Source organism: Lonchura striata, chromosome 3 (genome assembly GCF_046129695.1).
Source record: "Lonchura striata isolate bLonStr1 chromosome 3, bLonStr1.mat, whole genome shotgun sequence".
Lineage (NCBI taxonomy): Eukaryota > Metazoa > Chordata > Aves > Passeriformes > Estrildidae > Lonchura > Lonchura striata.
Genome location: NC_134605.1, coordinates 10,350,217 through 10,369,522, shown reverse-complemented (window position 1 = coordinate 10,369,522; position 19,306 = coordinate 10,350,217). Strand labels below are relative to the sequence as shown.

The 19,306-nt window shown below is 36.1% G+C and overlaps 1 protein-coding gene across 2 annotated transcripts in view; it reads right to left on the bottom strand.

Moving 5' to 3' along the window:
- USH2A (usherin) overlaps positions 1–19,306 on the bottom strand; it is a 373,252-nt gene that overhangs the window by 327,534 nt on the left and 26,412 nt on the right. For both annotated transcript variants that reach the window (XM_077781882.1, XM_031504249.2), the window contains 6 exons: positions 14,581–14,710; positions 13,345–13,408; positions 10,734–11,028; positions 9,303–9,487; positions 6,056–6,277; positions 4,655–4,748 (listed from right to left, as the gene is read on the bottom strand). In XM_077781882.1, coding sequence (XP_077638008.1) covers positions 4,655–4,748; positions 6,056–6,277; positions 9,303–9,487; positions 10,734–11,028; positions 13,345–13,408; positions 14,581–14,710 — 990 coding nt within the window. The remainder of the gene's footprint in view (positions 1–4,654; positions 4,749–6,055; positions 6,278–9,302; positions 9,488–10,733; positions 11,029–13,344; positions 13,409–14,580; positions 14,711–19,306) is intronic.

Genomic DNA, 19,306 nt, shown 5'->3' with positions numbered 1-19,306 from the left:
GGTTCTTGGCTACTGCATGTAAAATGAATAGGTGCATTTCCAAAAAGCCCATGGCAAGGTCTATCAGCAGATTTACAAAAAATGTCAAAGCTTAACAAGATCAACAGTTTTGTTACAGTTACTCTGTAACTGTAACACCTAGAAACATGCAGATATTCTTATTCTCAGTTACATCTAGGCCCTTTAGAAAACATTTTAAATATATGGTTTTCCCTATGGTCAATAACAAACATGCCTTCTTGATATATAGTATCTGAACTTCTCACCATGTGTGAAAAGTTTCCTGAGAAAACATTACATGGAACCAGGTGGCCAAAATACCAAACCTAACTTAGACCAATTCATTAGTCTAAAACAATTAAAAACTGATTTTCAACAATGCATTCAAAATATTTTTAAAATAAAATTATTATTAAAAATTAAAAGCACACTCTTATAAGCACTACTTTTTCTCTCTTAATATTTATACTGGAAGAAGACAAATAACCATTATGCTAAAATTTATGACAGAAAATCCTGTATATAACTAATGTCAAAAATGGAAAAATATATCACTTGAAGTATACTTATGGTATACCTGTGGCTTGAGCCTAAGCCTTTATGTACCAAGTTCATTTTCAGGCCCTAAGAATTCTGAGGACAGTGCCTCTGAAGAAACAGTCAACAAATATCCAAAGAAATACTTCAGACAGCAACAGTAACAACACTTTAAAACTTGCAATAAATCATTATTAATTAGAACATTTTATTCCAACACATTTTAAATATCCTGTTGCTTGCCTCTCAGTGGCATTCTTTTATATATGACTTTATGTGAAATTAATTTCTTTTTTCCTTTTTGTAACCTGTGTAGGAGTTTGCAGCCCACTCTGAAAGTTCAGTTGCAATAAACAGTGTACATAACACACCTATAGTACTTATACACATGCTTCTGTAATACATATTTAAAAATCTGATGAAGTGACACCGAGGTTGGAATGCCACCTTCTCAGCCATTTTGAAATGCTGACTTGTCTTTGAAAAGCTCTATAATGTATAGCACCCATAAGTGCTCTCTAACTGTTGACTGTAATGGGATAATTAATCATATACAATTCTTTCCTTCCTAAAAGATCCTCTTCTGTATCCATCCACTATGCTTTCACTCCATTTCATTTCCTTAGCCAAATAAATATGGCTTCTAGGGAATATCTATTCCAGATAGCTTTGCCATGCTCTAAGGACAGTCTTCATTTCCTCCTGGCTTTCACCAGCACCCTCACTAAAGCATTTGAATACCTACCAAGACCACATGTGAGCTACATCTGCCTCTTGTCAACTCCCCAGTTATCAAAGAGCTTTTAAACTTAAAAGCCAGGTTTTACTAGGAGGAAAAAAAAAAAAAAAAAAAAAAAACAAACAACAAAAAAAACCACCACAACAACCACAACAAAAATTAGAACACTAAGTGACTCCAAGAGAAATGAAAGGTGTCTTATGGGGTTCCATCCCAATGTTCCATGTAGTAAAAACTGCAATTTTTGCTGGCTTGCTTCTGCAAGTGAGAACTCTGTTATTGAGTGTACTGTAGTTAATATTTACAGCTCCTCATGTACTATTTCTGATTAATTCAAACATCTAACATGACATAGATTGACCTTTAACTAAGGTTTACATAGACTCTTCTGTAACGACATGAAGCATTTTACTTATTCAATTCCTGATAAAACAACATATGCCATATCCATTTTTCAGACCTCAGATGTTTAAAACCATTATGGAAAAGTCTGAAGACCTGAAACTTCTACTTCATCCAGTCAGTCTCTCACTTCCATTCATATATTCTCAAGCATTTATCAGAGTGGTTTAATTTAAATTTTCTTTTCTATTATGATTTCTATAATTATTCCTGTATATTTTGCCATTACCTTTCTCTATTAAGTTCTATATAGTTGATTTAAAAGAGGCTCTGAGGTTGTAATATAAGTCTAACCTTGCTTGACTGTCTTGTTCTTTCATGGGTTGTTTCCAGCTCATTATGTGACAGCTTGGAAAGTTTTTGAACATACTTTTCCTTGAGTCTAAAAGCTAATCTTTGCATACAAATGTTACCAGATTCTGGACTCCACTCTCAGTCCCTCAGTTTCCATTTGTAAAAGGAACAGCTATCTCCCAAAGTTGGACCCAAGGCATTTAAAGGAACAATTTGTAATTGAAGAAACTGAATATTTTTTTTTCATAAAATGAGAGACAAGCTTTGTGAGGCTTAATTTCCTCTTTTTTCATAATATGGCCTATCAACATCTGCAAACCAATCTTAAGCAACCCCTTCTTCCCATTATCTCAGATTTCATAGCAACATATTTCATGATCATTCTTCACCAAAATGGAACTCGGGGAAAAAATTCCATTTGGTATGTCAGATTTCATAACATAGTAAGGCAAATACCTAAACTAAGATTTCTATTTGTAATAGTGATGCAGATTTTTCATTTCTGGTATTGCTTTGCAGCCCAACAGCTAGCCAGATGTATATGTCAGATAAATTCAAGATGGTAATTTTACTTGCATTAAATGTAAATCTGACAAGGACATACTCTGCCATATGTTTTTTACATTTTTGAGGCTCTCTGATTTCTAGTACAAGACATTGAAAAAACCCACCCTAAAGCCAAAAACTTTCTTATATCCCCTCAGTTCTCTGACTTACTCTCTGCAAACACAGAACTTAAGTTAAAAAAAAACCTGCTTGGTGATAGTGCTATTTCTTCTCAAAGATATTTTCTTTTTCTCTACCAAAAAAGTTATATTTGGAAACTTGCTTTATCAAATGCTTACTTAAACCAAAACAAGATACAAATAAATACATTTATTATTACAGTTCCTAATTCACTGGGTTGGAAGCCAAAGAAACAGGTCTAAATCTATCAGAGTTTTATCATTGCCAGTGATAGTCAAAAATCAGGATGGACTATCATTTTGCTTTTAAGTGTTAGCCTTACCGAAAAAAAAAAAAAATCAAAATCTTTAAACTGTTTGGATTCCATGTAAATCTTTGATAAAATTCAAAGTAGTTAGTGATACATTTCCAAATACTAATTCTATTTTATTACTACTGCTATTTTATTTCATATTTAATAGATACTGACATGGTTACTAAAGAATGAGAAAAATAATTAAACAACATCCTTATTGCACTCCGAATTAATACAGTTAATTCAAGCACTTCAATTATGGTTACAATGCATATATGCCAAATCAGAGATGTGATACTCAGTGGAACAACCCATTAACATTGACAGGAAATACCTGATAAGGCAGATACATCATTAAAATGTATTTGGTTTGTTTTCATAAGGTAGTCTTGCAAGAGTGCTTGGTGAACTTCCAGATCTTATTAAATATTTATAATTAATCCTTACAAAGTAACATTTCACAACGTGTGTTCTAATTAAAAGGACACTGTCAGATTGAATTTTTTTTTCTAATTTGACCCATCTAAAAACTTGAAATTTCGTTTCAAGTCCCATTTAGACTCTAGATCCTACAGTCCTGCTTAAGAAGTGAGAAAACTCAGATCCCCTACGAAATTTTACAAAGATCTTTCACACAATCATGAGCACTGTATTAAATGCTCTGAGGCTGCCTCTCCTTGCTCTGCTCCTGCAAGCAAAGACTGCTTGGGGTTTTTTTTGATGTGTGATTAGTCTTTGTTACTGCTATTGCTATCCCATATAACCTATTCTTAATTTTTAGAAAGGCTATTTCCAAAAGGCATAAATGTAGCAATAAATGTATCATGTACTCACAGTGGAAATCTAACAGTCAGTGAGACTGAGGGATTCATTCCTTTGATGTAGCTCATTTTTTCTTAACCTCAACTTATTTTCCTTTTTTTGTTTCTTTTGAGATAAATAATTAATCTAGGGAATCTTTTCTTTGAGCAAGATATTTTACTCATATATCACAGTTCTGCTTGTGTTAAATTGTATGCAAAAAGCTTCCAAGAAAACCAAATGCTGCAAGAAATTTGTGAAAAGTGGTACCATTGAACTGTCCTCCACATATTTATCTAGAATACCATGACTTACAGTATTTACCCATTACCCATTTTGGTTCTTCCCTGGCCAAGAATTGTAAGACAGATAGAATCACAACTGAAAATCATAATTCTGCATTTATGGTAGTTTGGATTGCAATATGGACCATTCAGACTATTTCTTTCAAATGAAACTAAACTAGAAGCTAAACTCCAGGAATTTGCCTACTGCAGTCCATCTATTGAATGGGTCTGGAGTCCATAGGAACAGACTAAAATTATCAGTAGTACCTTCACCCTACAGGACTCTTGCTAGTTGCTGCAGCAGGCAGAGACTATCTTTATTAGATGCTCACAGTCTTATCTCAGGTTGGCATCTCATGTTTGAAAGTGGTATAATCTCTAACAAGAAATCAAATCCCTGAACACAACACTCCTGATGGTCTGTGGTGGAATGCCTTTTGGTGAGGGTGGAGAGTGGAATACATCCTTTTCTTTAATTGATGCAAATCTACCACAGAAAGTTTCCCTCTGAAAGACAGGCCTACACTAACACACATACACTCTTTCCCAGGATTGAAATCGCAATGTTAAGGTTGTTCACAGGGGGTATAGACAGATGAAGGTGAGACTCACGTTATTTCCTTCTGTATAGCTTTCCTCGACACACAGACACCTGTATGGTTTCATAGCTGTGTCACAAGCATCAGCATGGCCATGGCAATTACACCTGAAAGAACAATAGGTGGTGTCAAAAGTTAGAACACATCTGTGCAAAAATCTCTGAAAACATATCTGTGCAAAAATACATCACACAGTCACAAAGACAATTTTGTGCATTACATAGTCTGGTTCTTTATTAAGAACAAATAAATATCACCAAAGAGAATATCCTTAGGTGCAGTAAACCACAAAAGACTACTTCACTTGATACATTTTTAAGCATCAACAATTGCTTTTCAAGAAAATAAAAACCAGCATGTAGTAGAGCTACACTTGCCTTATATGATATGTAATGAAAACTGTATTTCAGTATGTAACCTTAATATGTAAAATTTTATTAAATAAATTACAATTATTAATCAATATTAAAATTTGCAGTGTGGCTCTAGTTTTTCAAGAAATCTTAACCATATCAGGAATAATTTTTTAATTTTAACCCATTTTATCTCCATTAAAATTTCCATTTCTTACTAAAATAAAATCTGTATAGAGTCTTAATTAATAGTCAATAAGCATACCACTCTACCTGAAAGGCTGCTCTTCTTTGCAAACTACAGCTAAAATTATTTTACTTTTAACATCATCACCAAGGTAAAGCTGTTTTAGTGCATGATCATAATACATCTAAATCAATAATCAAAATCTATTAAAAAGATAGAAAACATTAAAGTAAACATGACTTCTAACAGGGTGCTTTCTCTCAAAATGAGAACTACCAAAATAATTTCAGGACTAATAACACTTACAAAATCTGCACCATATACTTCCTGGAAACTATTTCATTGCCAAATTTGCATATTATTTCCGGGACATAATTAGTCCCTTCACAAGACAGCACACTTATCATATACAATAAAGTTGTCAGCCAGAGATAATACAACAGTTTCACTGACAGCTACCCAATTTTGAAAGGAAAACTCCAAGTAAAACAAAAGAATGAGCTCTGCATTGACTGTTAAAATTGCCATGTCTGGGAATCTATAGATGAAAGAGTTACTGAAATAAAGCACAAGCTATTGTTTCAGTCTTAAGTCTTTGCTTAGAGGCATTGGTAATTCCAAGGAAAAGACTGCTTTTGACAGATTTGTGTAATAAGTATAATTACTTGTAAAATAAAATGTGAGCAAACAGTTTTACAAAACAGTACACCAATCATTTCCAACTTGATACACTGCTTCAGACCAAATTCCTTTCTCAATCATACATCTAAAAGCAAACCAAGCTGATCAAATTTTAAGCAAGTCCTTATATGCTGTGCAGACCTGTAACAGTCAGAGATAGTGCTGGATGTGGGAAGAGTCACGTAACACTTACCTTCCACTGACTGTAACTTCATAAACTCCATAGTACCTGTGCCTAAAATTTACCCAAGGTTCATTAGTGTGATACTGGCCACGGAGATGAATCCTCACTTGTGTAGCTTTTACAAATTCTTGAAGAGATGGAGTATTATAAAAATCATTGTAACCAGGTCGGTGATTTGGTTCCGGAGTAAGAACACTGAAAGTCAGATTACCACGAGAATATGGTGTAAAGCTGTTTAAATAGAGAGAAAAACAAATTAAACTCAAAATATTATATATTTTACAGATTTCAGCCCCTAACATACTGTTTCTCAGAGAGGGTCTCAGCTGTAAATAGTGGTTTCATGCTTTCTGGGTAAAAATTCTTATGTCAGTGGATTCCTAGTCACCAGAATTCAAGATGGGAGAAAGAAATGTCCTCTATATGTCTGTTTTGTTCTAAACTATCATGCTCTTCTCCAGAACCAAAGTTTCCAATTAAAAGTAAAGCCTTCATCAGACAACTTCAAAATATGATTAAAGTGTGACTGATACAGTGTCACCTACACACATTTTTAAGAAGTTTAATGCACTCTCCTTGAGAAACACAAGCTAGGCTTGAACCACATAAGGAAATCATTCAGATGACTAACACAGTAATTATTAACTTACATTGTTAGCAATATACCTACTAAATACATTAAAAAAACATACAGAAATAATTGTTATATTTTGAATTCCAGAGTCACGGGACCATATGATCTACTCATCTGAGTGAGCAGAGTTAGAAACACATGCTATCTTCCAGCAAGTGAAGTACAAGATAATTTAATGGAAAGCAGTAAGATTGCTAGTAAAACTGCATATTTAAGCCCAGGAAGGGGAAAGATGACAACCCTAGGAATTCAAGTAAAACTGAGTAAACAAGTAGATATGAACTGCACATTGGCACAACTTGGTATGAATCATGTCATGTTGGTCTATGTACTAGGCAGAGTTTAGCCTCTGGAAGAGAAAAGAATGTCTGCTTATTTGCACACCTACATGGGATCATTAAAAATAGGTATCCCACATTATCACCTGGCACCTGACATGCAACACTCAAAAAATGTCACTTCAAAATATGTCAGTTTCTGAAAGACGAGATTTCTAGTTAGGCTAGGTCTGCTGAGTCAAGCTCTTCTGTCTTTGAATTTCCTGTGCTCCTAATCCAGGTCAGTGCTTCACAAAAATCTCAGTGGAATATATCTGTTTCTCTGGGTGATTATGTCTTCTCTTTCCCTCTGCAGACAACTAAATAAAGTGTATTTCTTCCGTGCCATATAGAACTGTCATGGAAATGTTTAGACAGGTACAAATGGCAGATAAAAAACACCATGGAAGCATTAGAAAGAACAGCAGAAAGACTGTAAGGCTGATGGCAACTAGATAAGCAGGTCATCAAGATTTAAGAGCATCTACACCACTTTCTCAGGAAAACAAAGGAGATTCTAAAATAAGGGTCAGCCAATATTCAGACTAAGCAAAGATTCAAGCCTCTGATAGGGGGATAAAGGACAGTGAGCAACTCCTAACTTACATAGGTGGTACAGGATGGAGAAACAAAAACCCTTATAACTTTCATTTCCTAAAGTACACAAAAGAGAATTCATTCAGTACTAGCATGTGATCACCGAAACAAGAACCATCAAGTCATGGTAAAGATTTCAAAACCAAGGTCATTTGTCTTATATGTAAATCCAGGGAATCCTGGATAGGCCACTGGGACACAAGGACACTGATGTCTAAACACTGGACTGACAATCTGGACATGTCTTGGCAGGTACAAGTTTTTGGGTATGAGAGAAAGAGAGAGAAACAAGTTTTGTTTTACAATAAAATTCTCCAGGGAACTCTGTAACACTGCTGACATAAATTTGGAGCTTTGTTTCAACAGTAACTCTTCTTTGAGCACACAGAATATTCACCAATATATGTCTTATCATTTGAAGCTTTCTGTACATCAGCTGTACCCAAAAATTATTCATTTGTATAACTTCCTATCATTATTTACATTTTAATTGAAGGGGAGAAACTGTGCTGCTTAGAAAACATTTATGGGAACAGTCCATATTTAACTCCTTGGTTGTTTTTTAAAATTACACAAATACATATTTTGGGGCTGAAAGTGGTATTGCACCACAGTTGGGTTATTTAGCCAAATACATTTGTCTTAAGATATTGCCCTTCTCCTCTACCCTCTGCTTTAAAGATCAGCAATAAAGCTCAGATTCCTTTGCAAAAGAGTGGTGTAACTCAAATGACCTTATGCTTCTCTCCTCAGAATTCTGAACTCCTGGAGAATAAAGATGCTGACACTTGAAAAGTCTTAGAAAGGTAGCAAAAGTGGGGAAAAGAAAAAAGGCAAAGTACCTACAGCACCTGGAAATGTATTTCCTCACTCATTTCCAGCCAAGTACTAAACAAGTCTGACTGGCATTTTAACTCAGGAAAAGATAATGCAGTTTAATATATATATAGTGGCAAAAGTTCAATTATACATATATGTGTGTGCATACATGCATGTGTGTGTGTAATATGATAACATATTAACTATCATATACATTATACACTATATTTATGAAATGTATATTTTATATAGCTTTCAATTTTCATGTTAATTGACAGTAAAAGGGCTTGCAACATATTTCTAAATGGTAATAATCCTTCTTGCCCCTCTTCCCACAGTTTTATATTGCTTCTTGCTTAGAAAGGTGAGAAAGCTTCAAGATACCATTTTCAACTCATTTCTTACATGTGTTGCATAACACTAGCAGGGTTGAATGACTGGCTTCTGTACTTCAGTCTGGCCTCTTTCCTAGGCTTCAGAACAAGTCACCCTCCTGGAGACCAGAAGACAGACTTTCACATTCACTAGACAGTTTAAAACAATGTCCTATCAGTACCTTCCTCCACTTATCCTCTCAGTGTTCTCCAATTCTGCTGACAGTAGCCATCAAAACACTAACATGTAACATTTCGAAACTCTGCCTCAAAAATAACAGAGGAATCAATTGACTCACACTCATAGATTATTAAAATCTGATAAAAATTACAGAAGACTTTTTGGCAATTTTGAGTTGAAAGGTCATGTTTAGGATCTTTGATATATTCAACATACCATAACAAATGAGTGTACCAAATTAAAAGATTCTATCTCACTGGGACATAGCAATGAACTGTCACAGGATGTTACCTGTTCAAACCATCAGTATTATGCAGATAATACTTACTCATACCTATGCATTTGGAGACAGTTGACAGAGTCTGGTTTTTCCAGAGATCCATTGTTCTCCATTTCAAAAATACTGCAATTTCTAGCAAAGTATTGCCAGTCTTCCCATTCTATATCATCTCTTTTTTTCCTTTCAATTTTTATTGCTTCAGGGTGTGGACTAAAGAACTGCAGTATAATATAGAATACCTACAAGAAGGTAACAAATTTATGAACTGATATTAATGGCTAAGTTGTAAAATAATGATAATTAAAACCTTTTTTTTTTTTTTAATGTAACTATACAGTCTGCTTTACTACTCATAGACAGAAGCAGCCATATTTCACCCCACATATTCCCAACTAAAGTGAAAGGGAACCTTTTTTGTTGAACAACCTCTTTGATTTCTCAGACAACTACTGAACTACTGCACCAGAATGTCACTTTTCTCAAAAACTGTTTGGAAATGCACAGCAAAGTCAGGTCCACAATTTGTTACAGCCATATTATTTCAGTAAAAAGGAAAGTTGTAACTTTACGTTGCCAAATATTTGACGAATTGTTTGTCTAATAGCAGGTTTTTTTTTTTTAATTTTCCATATTTTTAGCTCAGAATTTCATCAAATACCTGTGTTGTTTCAAATAACACTTCCCTCAGCACACTGTTTAAGCAGAAGTCTGTGTATCAAATAAGCAAAAGTCAAGAATTTCACATTCATTTGCAATCACTTTTAACTAAACAAAAAATGTCTACATATGTAGCCAAAGCCTGCCATGACATTAATTAAAAAAGAATCGGCCAGAAAGAATATACAGAAAATTGGTGAATTCCCTATTGTGAAAGCAGCCCCACTTCTGATGGGTCCCTCTTTCCAAGACATTCTGACATTCTTCAAGACCATAGTGGAGGATGAGGAATAATATGGCCTCTTCAGTAACTACACCTGCTTATCATTTTCTCCTTTCATATTCCTTGCGAGGCTTATCTATCACCTCTAGAACATCTACAAACAGAAACACCCTCTAATATGTCAATGTGCTTTTGCTAAATTAAATTTCATTTGTCTGCAGTCAGTTTTCAACCAGCAGGTACAAAACAAGCATCTTAAGTTTTAATAGAAATTAAAATAAAGGTTGAAATTTACAAAAGTGGAATTAAGAGACAACAATCAGTTTCTAAATATTGATGCATATCTACTCTAGATTTCTCTTGCATATCTACTCTAGATTACTGCTGGTTAAAACAGGCACATCAAAAGAGAATGCTAAGAACCATAATGCATTCTGTTGCCTTTTGCACTGTTATATGCCAAAAAAGGAAATATTCTTCCTGGTCCTCTAAGGATAACCTTTTAAAGCACAAGGTTTGAACATCCTAAAAACTGCAGTGCAATATCTACAAAAATCCTTTCTTAATTTTGTTTTAATAAATGGCAAAGGGCATCTTCCCATTACCTGATACTGTCCATTTTGTAAATCTATTGTGATTGAAACACCACGATCCAGACCTGCAGTATTAGCAAACACAGATGAAATCCAGGTGGTCCCAATGTCATTATCATTGATATAGTGGAGAGGATGGGCTTCTGCATCCAGCCTCAGCACCCTGTCATTAGTGGTATCATCTGCACCATTAGGGATGCAGTACCTCTGTATCAAAGGGTGTACTCGGGGATGACTTCCAGGACAGCGGCACTCAGACTGGGTATGAAGATGAGGGAATTTTCCAGAGAATACTTCCAAAATGTCTCTGTCACAGCATAGAGAATAACAATTACATACATGACAACAAGAACAAATGTCACTTTGTGCATCTAGGCTCATAGATCAAACAAAATTCAGTTTAGATTATAGTAGACGCCCTAAACTCCTGATGTAAGCTTGTAAGAATGAGGCATTCAGCTAGAAGCAAAGACTCCCCCCAAGGTCTCTACATTATCAAGGGTACGAGTAGGCATCTTCAGAAAATATCTGTGAAGAACTCTGGAGTTCCTTTCATTGCTCTACACATATGGAGTTCTTCAGACACAGGGCACCAAGGGAAAGGAGTTCTTTGGTGAGATTCTAAAGCTAGATAGATGAATCCCACCCTAGATGCAAGGACAAAAACTCTTAACATTTTATTGCAGCAATAAGATCAGTAGTCTGGATCCTGTTCTTAAACACACCATAGTGTCAATATGCTGCCTGTAACCACAGTAAAGTTCAATGTTTGCACTCTAACCCTCCCAAAAGACCAGCTTGAACAATATCATATTGTACCTTAGAAAATCTGGATATAAATATTATTACTTTTAACTAATTTTTTCAAGGTGCACACTTTTTTAACTAAAATCAACCTAGTCATGTCAAATCATTGATATACTTCAGTCCCCTCTGACAGCATCAACTGCAATAAATACGAAGGTAGGTAGGCAGGCAAGCAAACAGATATATGGATGACATGAACAGTTCTTTATCTGCTCATTGCTGATATAAAGGAAGGATTTTGTGAGTCTAGAAGAGACTAAATTTTAATATTTAAACCTTGTAACTTTTCCCATTTTCCTACTTTATCAGTAAGAACAAAATTTTGTGTGCCTATTAAGCAGAAAAATACTTGCTAGCTGCCACTACAGCTTCCACGGAACCCAGACTTTACAGGGCTTTTTACATATCTATCACATAAATTAATTGGTATGCAGGCAAGACTTTCCTTCCCAGTTTATCCCAAATAAACATTTTGGACCATGTTATTTGTGGCTATAAAACCAAATCTAGATAGACATCAGTAGGTCAATACAGTCTGTAAAATACCTTAATTTTCAATTGTTAAGCTTTATTCATTTCACTGACCTAAATTGTAGTTCAAAAGATTTGACAAGCATTGCTCTGAGAAATACAACCAATGTGATTTTCATAAAACTTGGAATTCAGATTCACATTAATGCTTCCAATTCACAGGAGCTCAGTTCATCACAATGTCCTGCAGACAGCTTGAGCTCCGAGGAAACTGCTCTACATCTTATTGAAAGACTATCATTAAGTAGCCTGAAGGTCTGCAGTCCTGAGTGTCATTGTGTGCAGCCTCCCCAGAAGCACCACACAGACAAATAGGACCTGACTACTTCTGGCCAGCCTGAAATGACTGGATTAATCCAGCATGAGCTGGATAACAAAGGTAACATCTCTTTGTAATGTGCTAGGAAGGGAGGTTGGAGGGCAACAGAAATTGCAGTGGCAACAGTAATTTGGCCTCAGGAACACAGGAAGTCAAAGCAATTGCCCAGGGCTCTGTGGGCTGAGGTAGCTAAGTCATTGGTGGCTGATGGTGACAACCTCATCTGGAGAGCAAGGGACAGTGGCACCTCGGGGCAGGGGTGTGTGCGTGGGGCAGGGGAGCACCAAGAATACCCGACATGGATACCCTGGGGAAGTGAAACCAGAGGAAGGCAACAGCTAAAAACGAGGAGCCAATCCTCCAGCCACAAAGCCAGCATGCCAATCATTTGGAATGCCCGTCCTCCTCATCAGACTGGGATCTGAGTGGTCCAGTTTTGACCCTGTAGCTCCCTTTCTTGCCCTGCAGTTTACACGGAGCTCAGAGGAAGCTTAGCAAGTCTTATCCAACAGGACTAAGCTTATCAGCACACACTATTATGACAGAATTATGATGACTAGGTAACACCTAGACAGTTTATAAGCATTGAAATCTAGCATCTGGATCTACTCTCTGCAGGAAACATACTAAGTCAGGTTGTAGCAAGGACAACAATATCAAGGAGAGCACATATTTATTACAGTGTTTTGTTTCACTACATATATACTACATACACCACTACATACGTCAAGCCTCTTTAAGCAACAGTTCAAAAGCAAAACACATTAAGTTGTTGAATTTATTTCAACTCAAGACTTTTTAGATTAAAGGTAATCTTTGAAATGAGGCTCAGGGAACTACATCGTCACAAGTAATTATCTAAAGGAAACATCTGAAAAGCACTACACTTTGGGAAATAAGCATATTGTTATCTACACTTCCTTCTCACCACGCTCTTATTTTGCTACAAAAATAAAAGTTCTTTACCTGTTTGTAAGTGCCACTGAGTAAAATCGAAAATCTTGCATTCTTCCAACAAATTGCTCTAAACCTAAGGAAATATACTATAAATAATCTATTGAGCAGAAGGCAGCTTTGCACTGCATGAGAGCACCTTTAATTCAGCACTCAGAAATCTCTCTTGCACAATTACCCCTCCTGAATGAAACCATCTTGGACCTGGACAAAACTATAGAGGGCAGTGACTTAATTTTTTTGATAAAAAAGAATGATTTATAATAACTTTATAAGAACATTTTGTACCTATCTCTTTTCTGATTAGAGAGGTGGCACAGGGATCGGCTCATTAGACAGAAGTAATGAGCCAGTCCATGTGCCACCTCTAATTAGAGAAGAGATACAGTAGGTACAACTGTACCTATCAATTTATACAATAAAGATAAAAAGCATTTTAAATATTCCTTTCTTTTGCATGATTATTTGCTATCCAGCATTCAGAATCAAAACCACAACAAAATACATTTCCAAATACAAACTTTAAGAAACGGGGCACAGAATACTTTCTTGTCCAAAGCCACAATAAAACTCTTTATATATATATTATATACATATATTTATACATATATTTAGAAGTTAACTTCAAATTGTGCATGTTCCTGAAGAGTAATAGTCAGTGTTCATATACCTGCAAAGCCAAGAATTAGTGAAAAGCAACAAAACATCCCCCACTGTTCTTCTATGATCATGTCATGATATAGTACATACAGAATTCTAGGTGCAGATGAAGAGTAAAACTCTCAGGCATTACTAGAGACTGAAAGATTCTCATTCTGCCATGGTTTACAAGAGTATTGATAGAACCGAAGAACACAGACAGCCAGAAACCTTTGGCTCTGTTCCTGACTCTGCAGAGAGAGGAGTGTAGTCTAGTGGCCATGCACAATTCCATTCTGAAACAGTTCCCAATATTTACTCATAAAAAATATAGTCAGAAATTAGTGGAATAAGTCACTTTACTGTGTTATACAGAAGTCATGAAAACCTACCTATATGCAGGAATACATATATTTTTGGTAGATGATCATAATTTATTCTATCTTCCAGCCCATCTTTTGAGAAAGCTAATTGAACAATAGGAATTTTCTTCTGCAGTAAGGTATTACTTCTCAACATATAGATAACGTATAGATAACTTTCAACCACATAATGTGTCTTTTATTTTGACTATTCCAGTGCATTCCACTAAAGTACTACAAGATTTACCTGTGAAGCTTTGTCCAATTTGCAGAGTACCATCAGCATCAGCAACTGTTCCCATAAGAGTCCTTGAATCAAAAGCTGTGCTATCATCTTCCCAACCATTCAAGAAGAAACTAATTCGGGTGTGATGCACCTATAGAATCAATGTAAAGGGGCAAACACATGCTTTATCATGAAATCATTTTGATTTCTCTACATTTTTTTGTCTATCATTGATTTTAACTGATAACATTACCTCAGGCTATTTGTTGTATGTCTTTATTTTTGTTGCCTACTGAAAGGAGTTACCTCTTTTTCATTAACAGATCACCATCCAGATGCAGAGTATAAAATTTCTAGAGGGGTTAAATCAAAGAAGAAGCTACAGCACAGGGATCTGGTGGAGATGGAGGGGAAGAGAGGAAAAGAAGGGTGGGTGTGTATCACAAGGTACAAGGCTGGTTACAGCTCCATCACCACTTTGGGCCATGGGCACATGTTAGAGCTGTCACAGCTCTTCTCATACATCACTTCAAACAGGCCTCAAGGGGCTGCACACCATGCTCAGGATAACCAAACACAAGCCTCCAACAGCCCCCCAAACACCTCCCTAACCCAAGCATGCTTCTTCTACAAGGGCTGAAGGGAATGGTATAGAACTGCCTACATCTGCCTTACACCCACTGGGTAATTCCCTTCCATACAGGGAACCCTTGGCTAGGAATATGCACTCAGCCAGCACCCCAGGGTACTGTTTTCTGCAAGTGCTCCCTTTCCTGCCAATTCATTTTAAATCTGAGCTAACATTCATAGAAATACTTCATGGCATTCTCCCAGCTCCACAAAGTCACAAGATGCTGAGTTTTTACAAAGTTGGGGGGGTTTATTGCATTAGAAATGCTTAGATTTAGGTGACCCAAAATTAGGAAAAGTTTAATAATATAGAGTGTCTTTCAGACTTACATTATATGAAATTCAATACCCTCATTTAAAAAATCCCGGCCCACACAAAATGAAAACCAGAAGTATTTTGGCTATAGTCATGTTCCCATTAATGAAGTTAATTATAGAAATTAAGTCTGACTTACTGAAAACTTTTATATCAGAAAGTTTATTTCCAAAAAAAATTAAATTACTTGGGTTTCAGCACTGTTTAGCTTGCATAAAGCTTTTTTCACATGAGAATCTGGTAGTTTTAAAATTCTGAAACACCATTTTGTTGCTGCCAATTTACAGAGCATTATTTTAATTTTGTAGGTCTGGATGCCTGGTGAGTCATATCTATCAAGGCAAATAAAACTAGAGTGCTTTAGCCCATCTTGACAGTCACTCCAATCAAAAGAAAATAAACCTGAAATTATTGCTTCCATAAGAACAATAGCTATGTGAGGACATAGAAGGTTCACAAGCCAGAATAATTTGTTGCAAGAAAAGGAAAGACGGAACTTATTTACCAGTTAACAAAATACCACCTTGAAAACCACAATATAAGCACACACAATACTACTCTGACAATAAAATCTTTCAAATTTCAGACCAAGATAAATGGACACAATTATCTATAAATCTGAGCTCAGATGATCAGCATCAGTGCCTTGGGCAACATGAACCTATCAGCATTTTAAGAAAGAAAACATGAAATAAGATGGAGGGGTTTGTTTGGCCTTTCTTTTGGCTTCACACAATATTGTACAAATGAATTTTTCCTCCTTAAACTGTACTTTCAAACATACACATGTATGCTGAGCTTTATTGCCATTTCCAGATTCAGTCAATATTTCCCAAATATAGACAGGAATATTCATTGCCCTTCCACTGATGGAAATTTGAAGGCTATTATCATAATTACTAAGCCTTGAGATTTGTTCAAAAAGTTATTGCATATGAGTTTCACCGCTGAAAATACATCTCTCCATTTTAAATTATCTTTTGTGTTGACACATCAATGACCTAAATACAACAATTTCTTTATTTAATTTTAATACAAAGCCCTCTATACATCTGATGCCCTATTTGCAAGAGTCTAAGTATACGTATATATTGTGGTTACACTGCATTTTTTTCTGCATCACATTTTTTACAGCCTGTTACTGTCATTTGGTGTTTGACTGTTATCATCATAAAAGATACAGGCTTTTCTACTTTGTTATTTGTAGCATTATCTCATGTTTTACAACATCTTTGCACAACATGCCTGCACATGAAATATAACTAGTGAAAAGTTCTCAGTGGTATTAATGCATAAAAAAGAATGTGGTTCCATCTCTACTGTCTTTACCCAGCCAAAAGCTGATGAACAGCCAATTTTCCTTTATCACATTAGCACAGCCATGAGGGAAACACATTTGTTCTAGTCAGCTACACTAAAGATACTATTACCAATCTAACATATACATGTTTTATATCAGCAGTATTCTCAGAGTATGAGGGAGCCAACAATATATTAACACTAGCATGACAGTTTATTTAAGAAAAGAAAATTGTCTCTGTAGAGGGACAGAAGTTAGAAATGTATGGCTAAAGCTCAGTGTCACTGGTCTAATAAAGGTAATAATTCTTAAGCTTTCTTTATAGCAGGTAACACTCCTGTGGCAGCTCTGTCATATCATTCAAATAAAAATGTTGCCTTTTACAAGTTTAAGAGTACCTTTATTTTTAGTCAGATATGAAGCATGTTTCCGCTTTCCTGTTTCCACTGTAAAACATTTCTAAGGGGAATTCAGAAATGGGCATGCTCACCCCCATCAGCTTCTTGAAAACTTACTGTCTCAGGCACAGCTTTATAGGACCTAATTCTGCTTCCCCCTGTGGCAAGTGGAGTGTTCACCTCCATGCACCCCATACTAAAATCAGGGGGTCTATTCATGACTGAAGAGCAACAGAATTGGGCCCTAAGTGACCAGGTATTTTTACTTGTTGAAAATAGGTAACTAATGACAATTTTAAATCTCCCTCCCCCCTCCCCCACCACCAATCTCTTTGTATTAAATAGGATTTAGAATAGTTGGGTTTAATATAGCACATCCCCAAGGTAGCCCTAAGCACTTTACAATGCTGAATTGGATATCAGTAGTGCAGTGACTGTGTAAGGCAAAGGCAGCAGTCATTATGCATTTGGCAGTAGCTCAATGTAATGATCCCCCTGCTGGTTATTAAAGGGGGTATGAATATCTGACATGGGAGGAAAATGTAGGAGGGAAACCATGTGTGGTATAAAAAATCCCAGCGGCTCTCTACTGTGGGAGGGAAGGAGGTCTCAAAGTTTGGTGTCAGTTTAGACTGAGCTAAATAAGAAAAGGCTGGCACCAAATGGGCTGTTTGATGTAGTTATTTAAGGTCTCCTGACCATTAGCATTAAATTCCATACAATAGCATGGAACTAAAAGAACACACTCCCTCCTGACTAGGAAAACAGGATTATTCCCCAGTTGTCCTTATTAATAATGTTCAATAGGAATTGGCCCCAAGAGACTAACAGGAGATAGGCAGGAAAGGCTGGGTTTGTGGTTGTGCAGATCCCAGGACCAGAAGCCTGGGACATCAGCACTCTAATCCCAGCTCTGCAACCACCTCACGCTCCTGTGCTTCCCCATCTGTCAGATACAGCAAATCACCTCTCAAGGAAGTGGCAAGGATTAGTTACTAAGATCCATTTGCTCAGAAACTACATCAGCATCTGCCAACACAGAACCTAATACCAACTCCAAGCAATGGAAAATCCATTTGATGGTGAACTGAGGTGGTGAAAGATACCAATACTCTTTGCTCTAATAGCACTCTTGGCATGATCTGGAAGAGTTTCAAAGATGAGAGTTACTAGGCTAAAGAGCTGAGAGGCAAATTCTTTCAGTGCATCCCAAATTAAGCTTACAGGTCTCCAGCACAAGCAAACTGTACATGAGAGACAGTAATACCAAATAAAAGCACTTCCTAGCAAGAAAAGCTTCCCTGCCCTATGGGTCAAAATTACAGTGGGGTAAGACTGGAAGGGACCACAGTGGATCATGTGGTCCAATCTCCCTCTTCAAGAAGGGTCATTCCAGAGAATGTGTGGCACAGGATTGTGCCCATGTTATTATTAATAAAATGAGACAGGTACAGGAAATATATTACAACTTTATTTTCTTACCTAAAGATATGTGCTCTTCAGATTCTACCCATGAAAACACAACAATTAAATTTAACATGAATTTTGCCACTCGGTTTGGATCAGGCAGAAGTGTCATGAAAACAAAAGCCAGCATTTTCATGTATTAAGTGCTAATAGAAATGCTAACTTCCACCACATTGCAATAATCTGTATGGCAAAAAAAGAAACATCACAACCAAATAACCCACTTCAGAGCAGTTGCACTGGCTAAGGGACTATGGCAAAAAGCAGAAGCTCCCTGACTGAAGAATACCATGGGTTCTTTCTTTCTCTTTTTTTATAAGCCTTGTATTTTACTGATATTTATAAGTATAATACAAATTGGTATACCAATGTATAAATAATAGTGTAACAGTTACAATTAAGAGCATAATAGGTATACTAAAAATATGTAGCAGTACAATAAAAATTAACAATATGCTTTTTTCAAAAAATCAAGAAAGCCTTGTATTCCTCATTATCAACACAGAGGCAGAAGAGGTTTTGATATCAAGGAAAAGACACAGTTATATTGACTCCATTTTTTTGAACTACAATGACCCTTTCAAAGCCGAAGCCAGTTTGGGGGAGTTCTGGCACCACAGCCTACAAAGTTTTGGC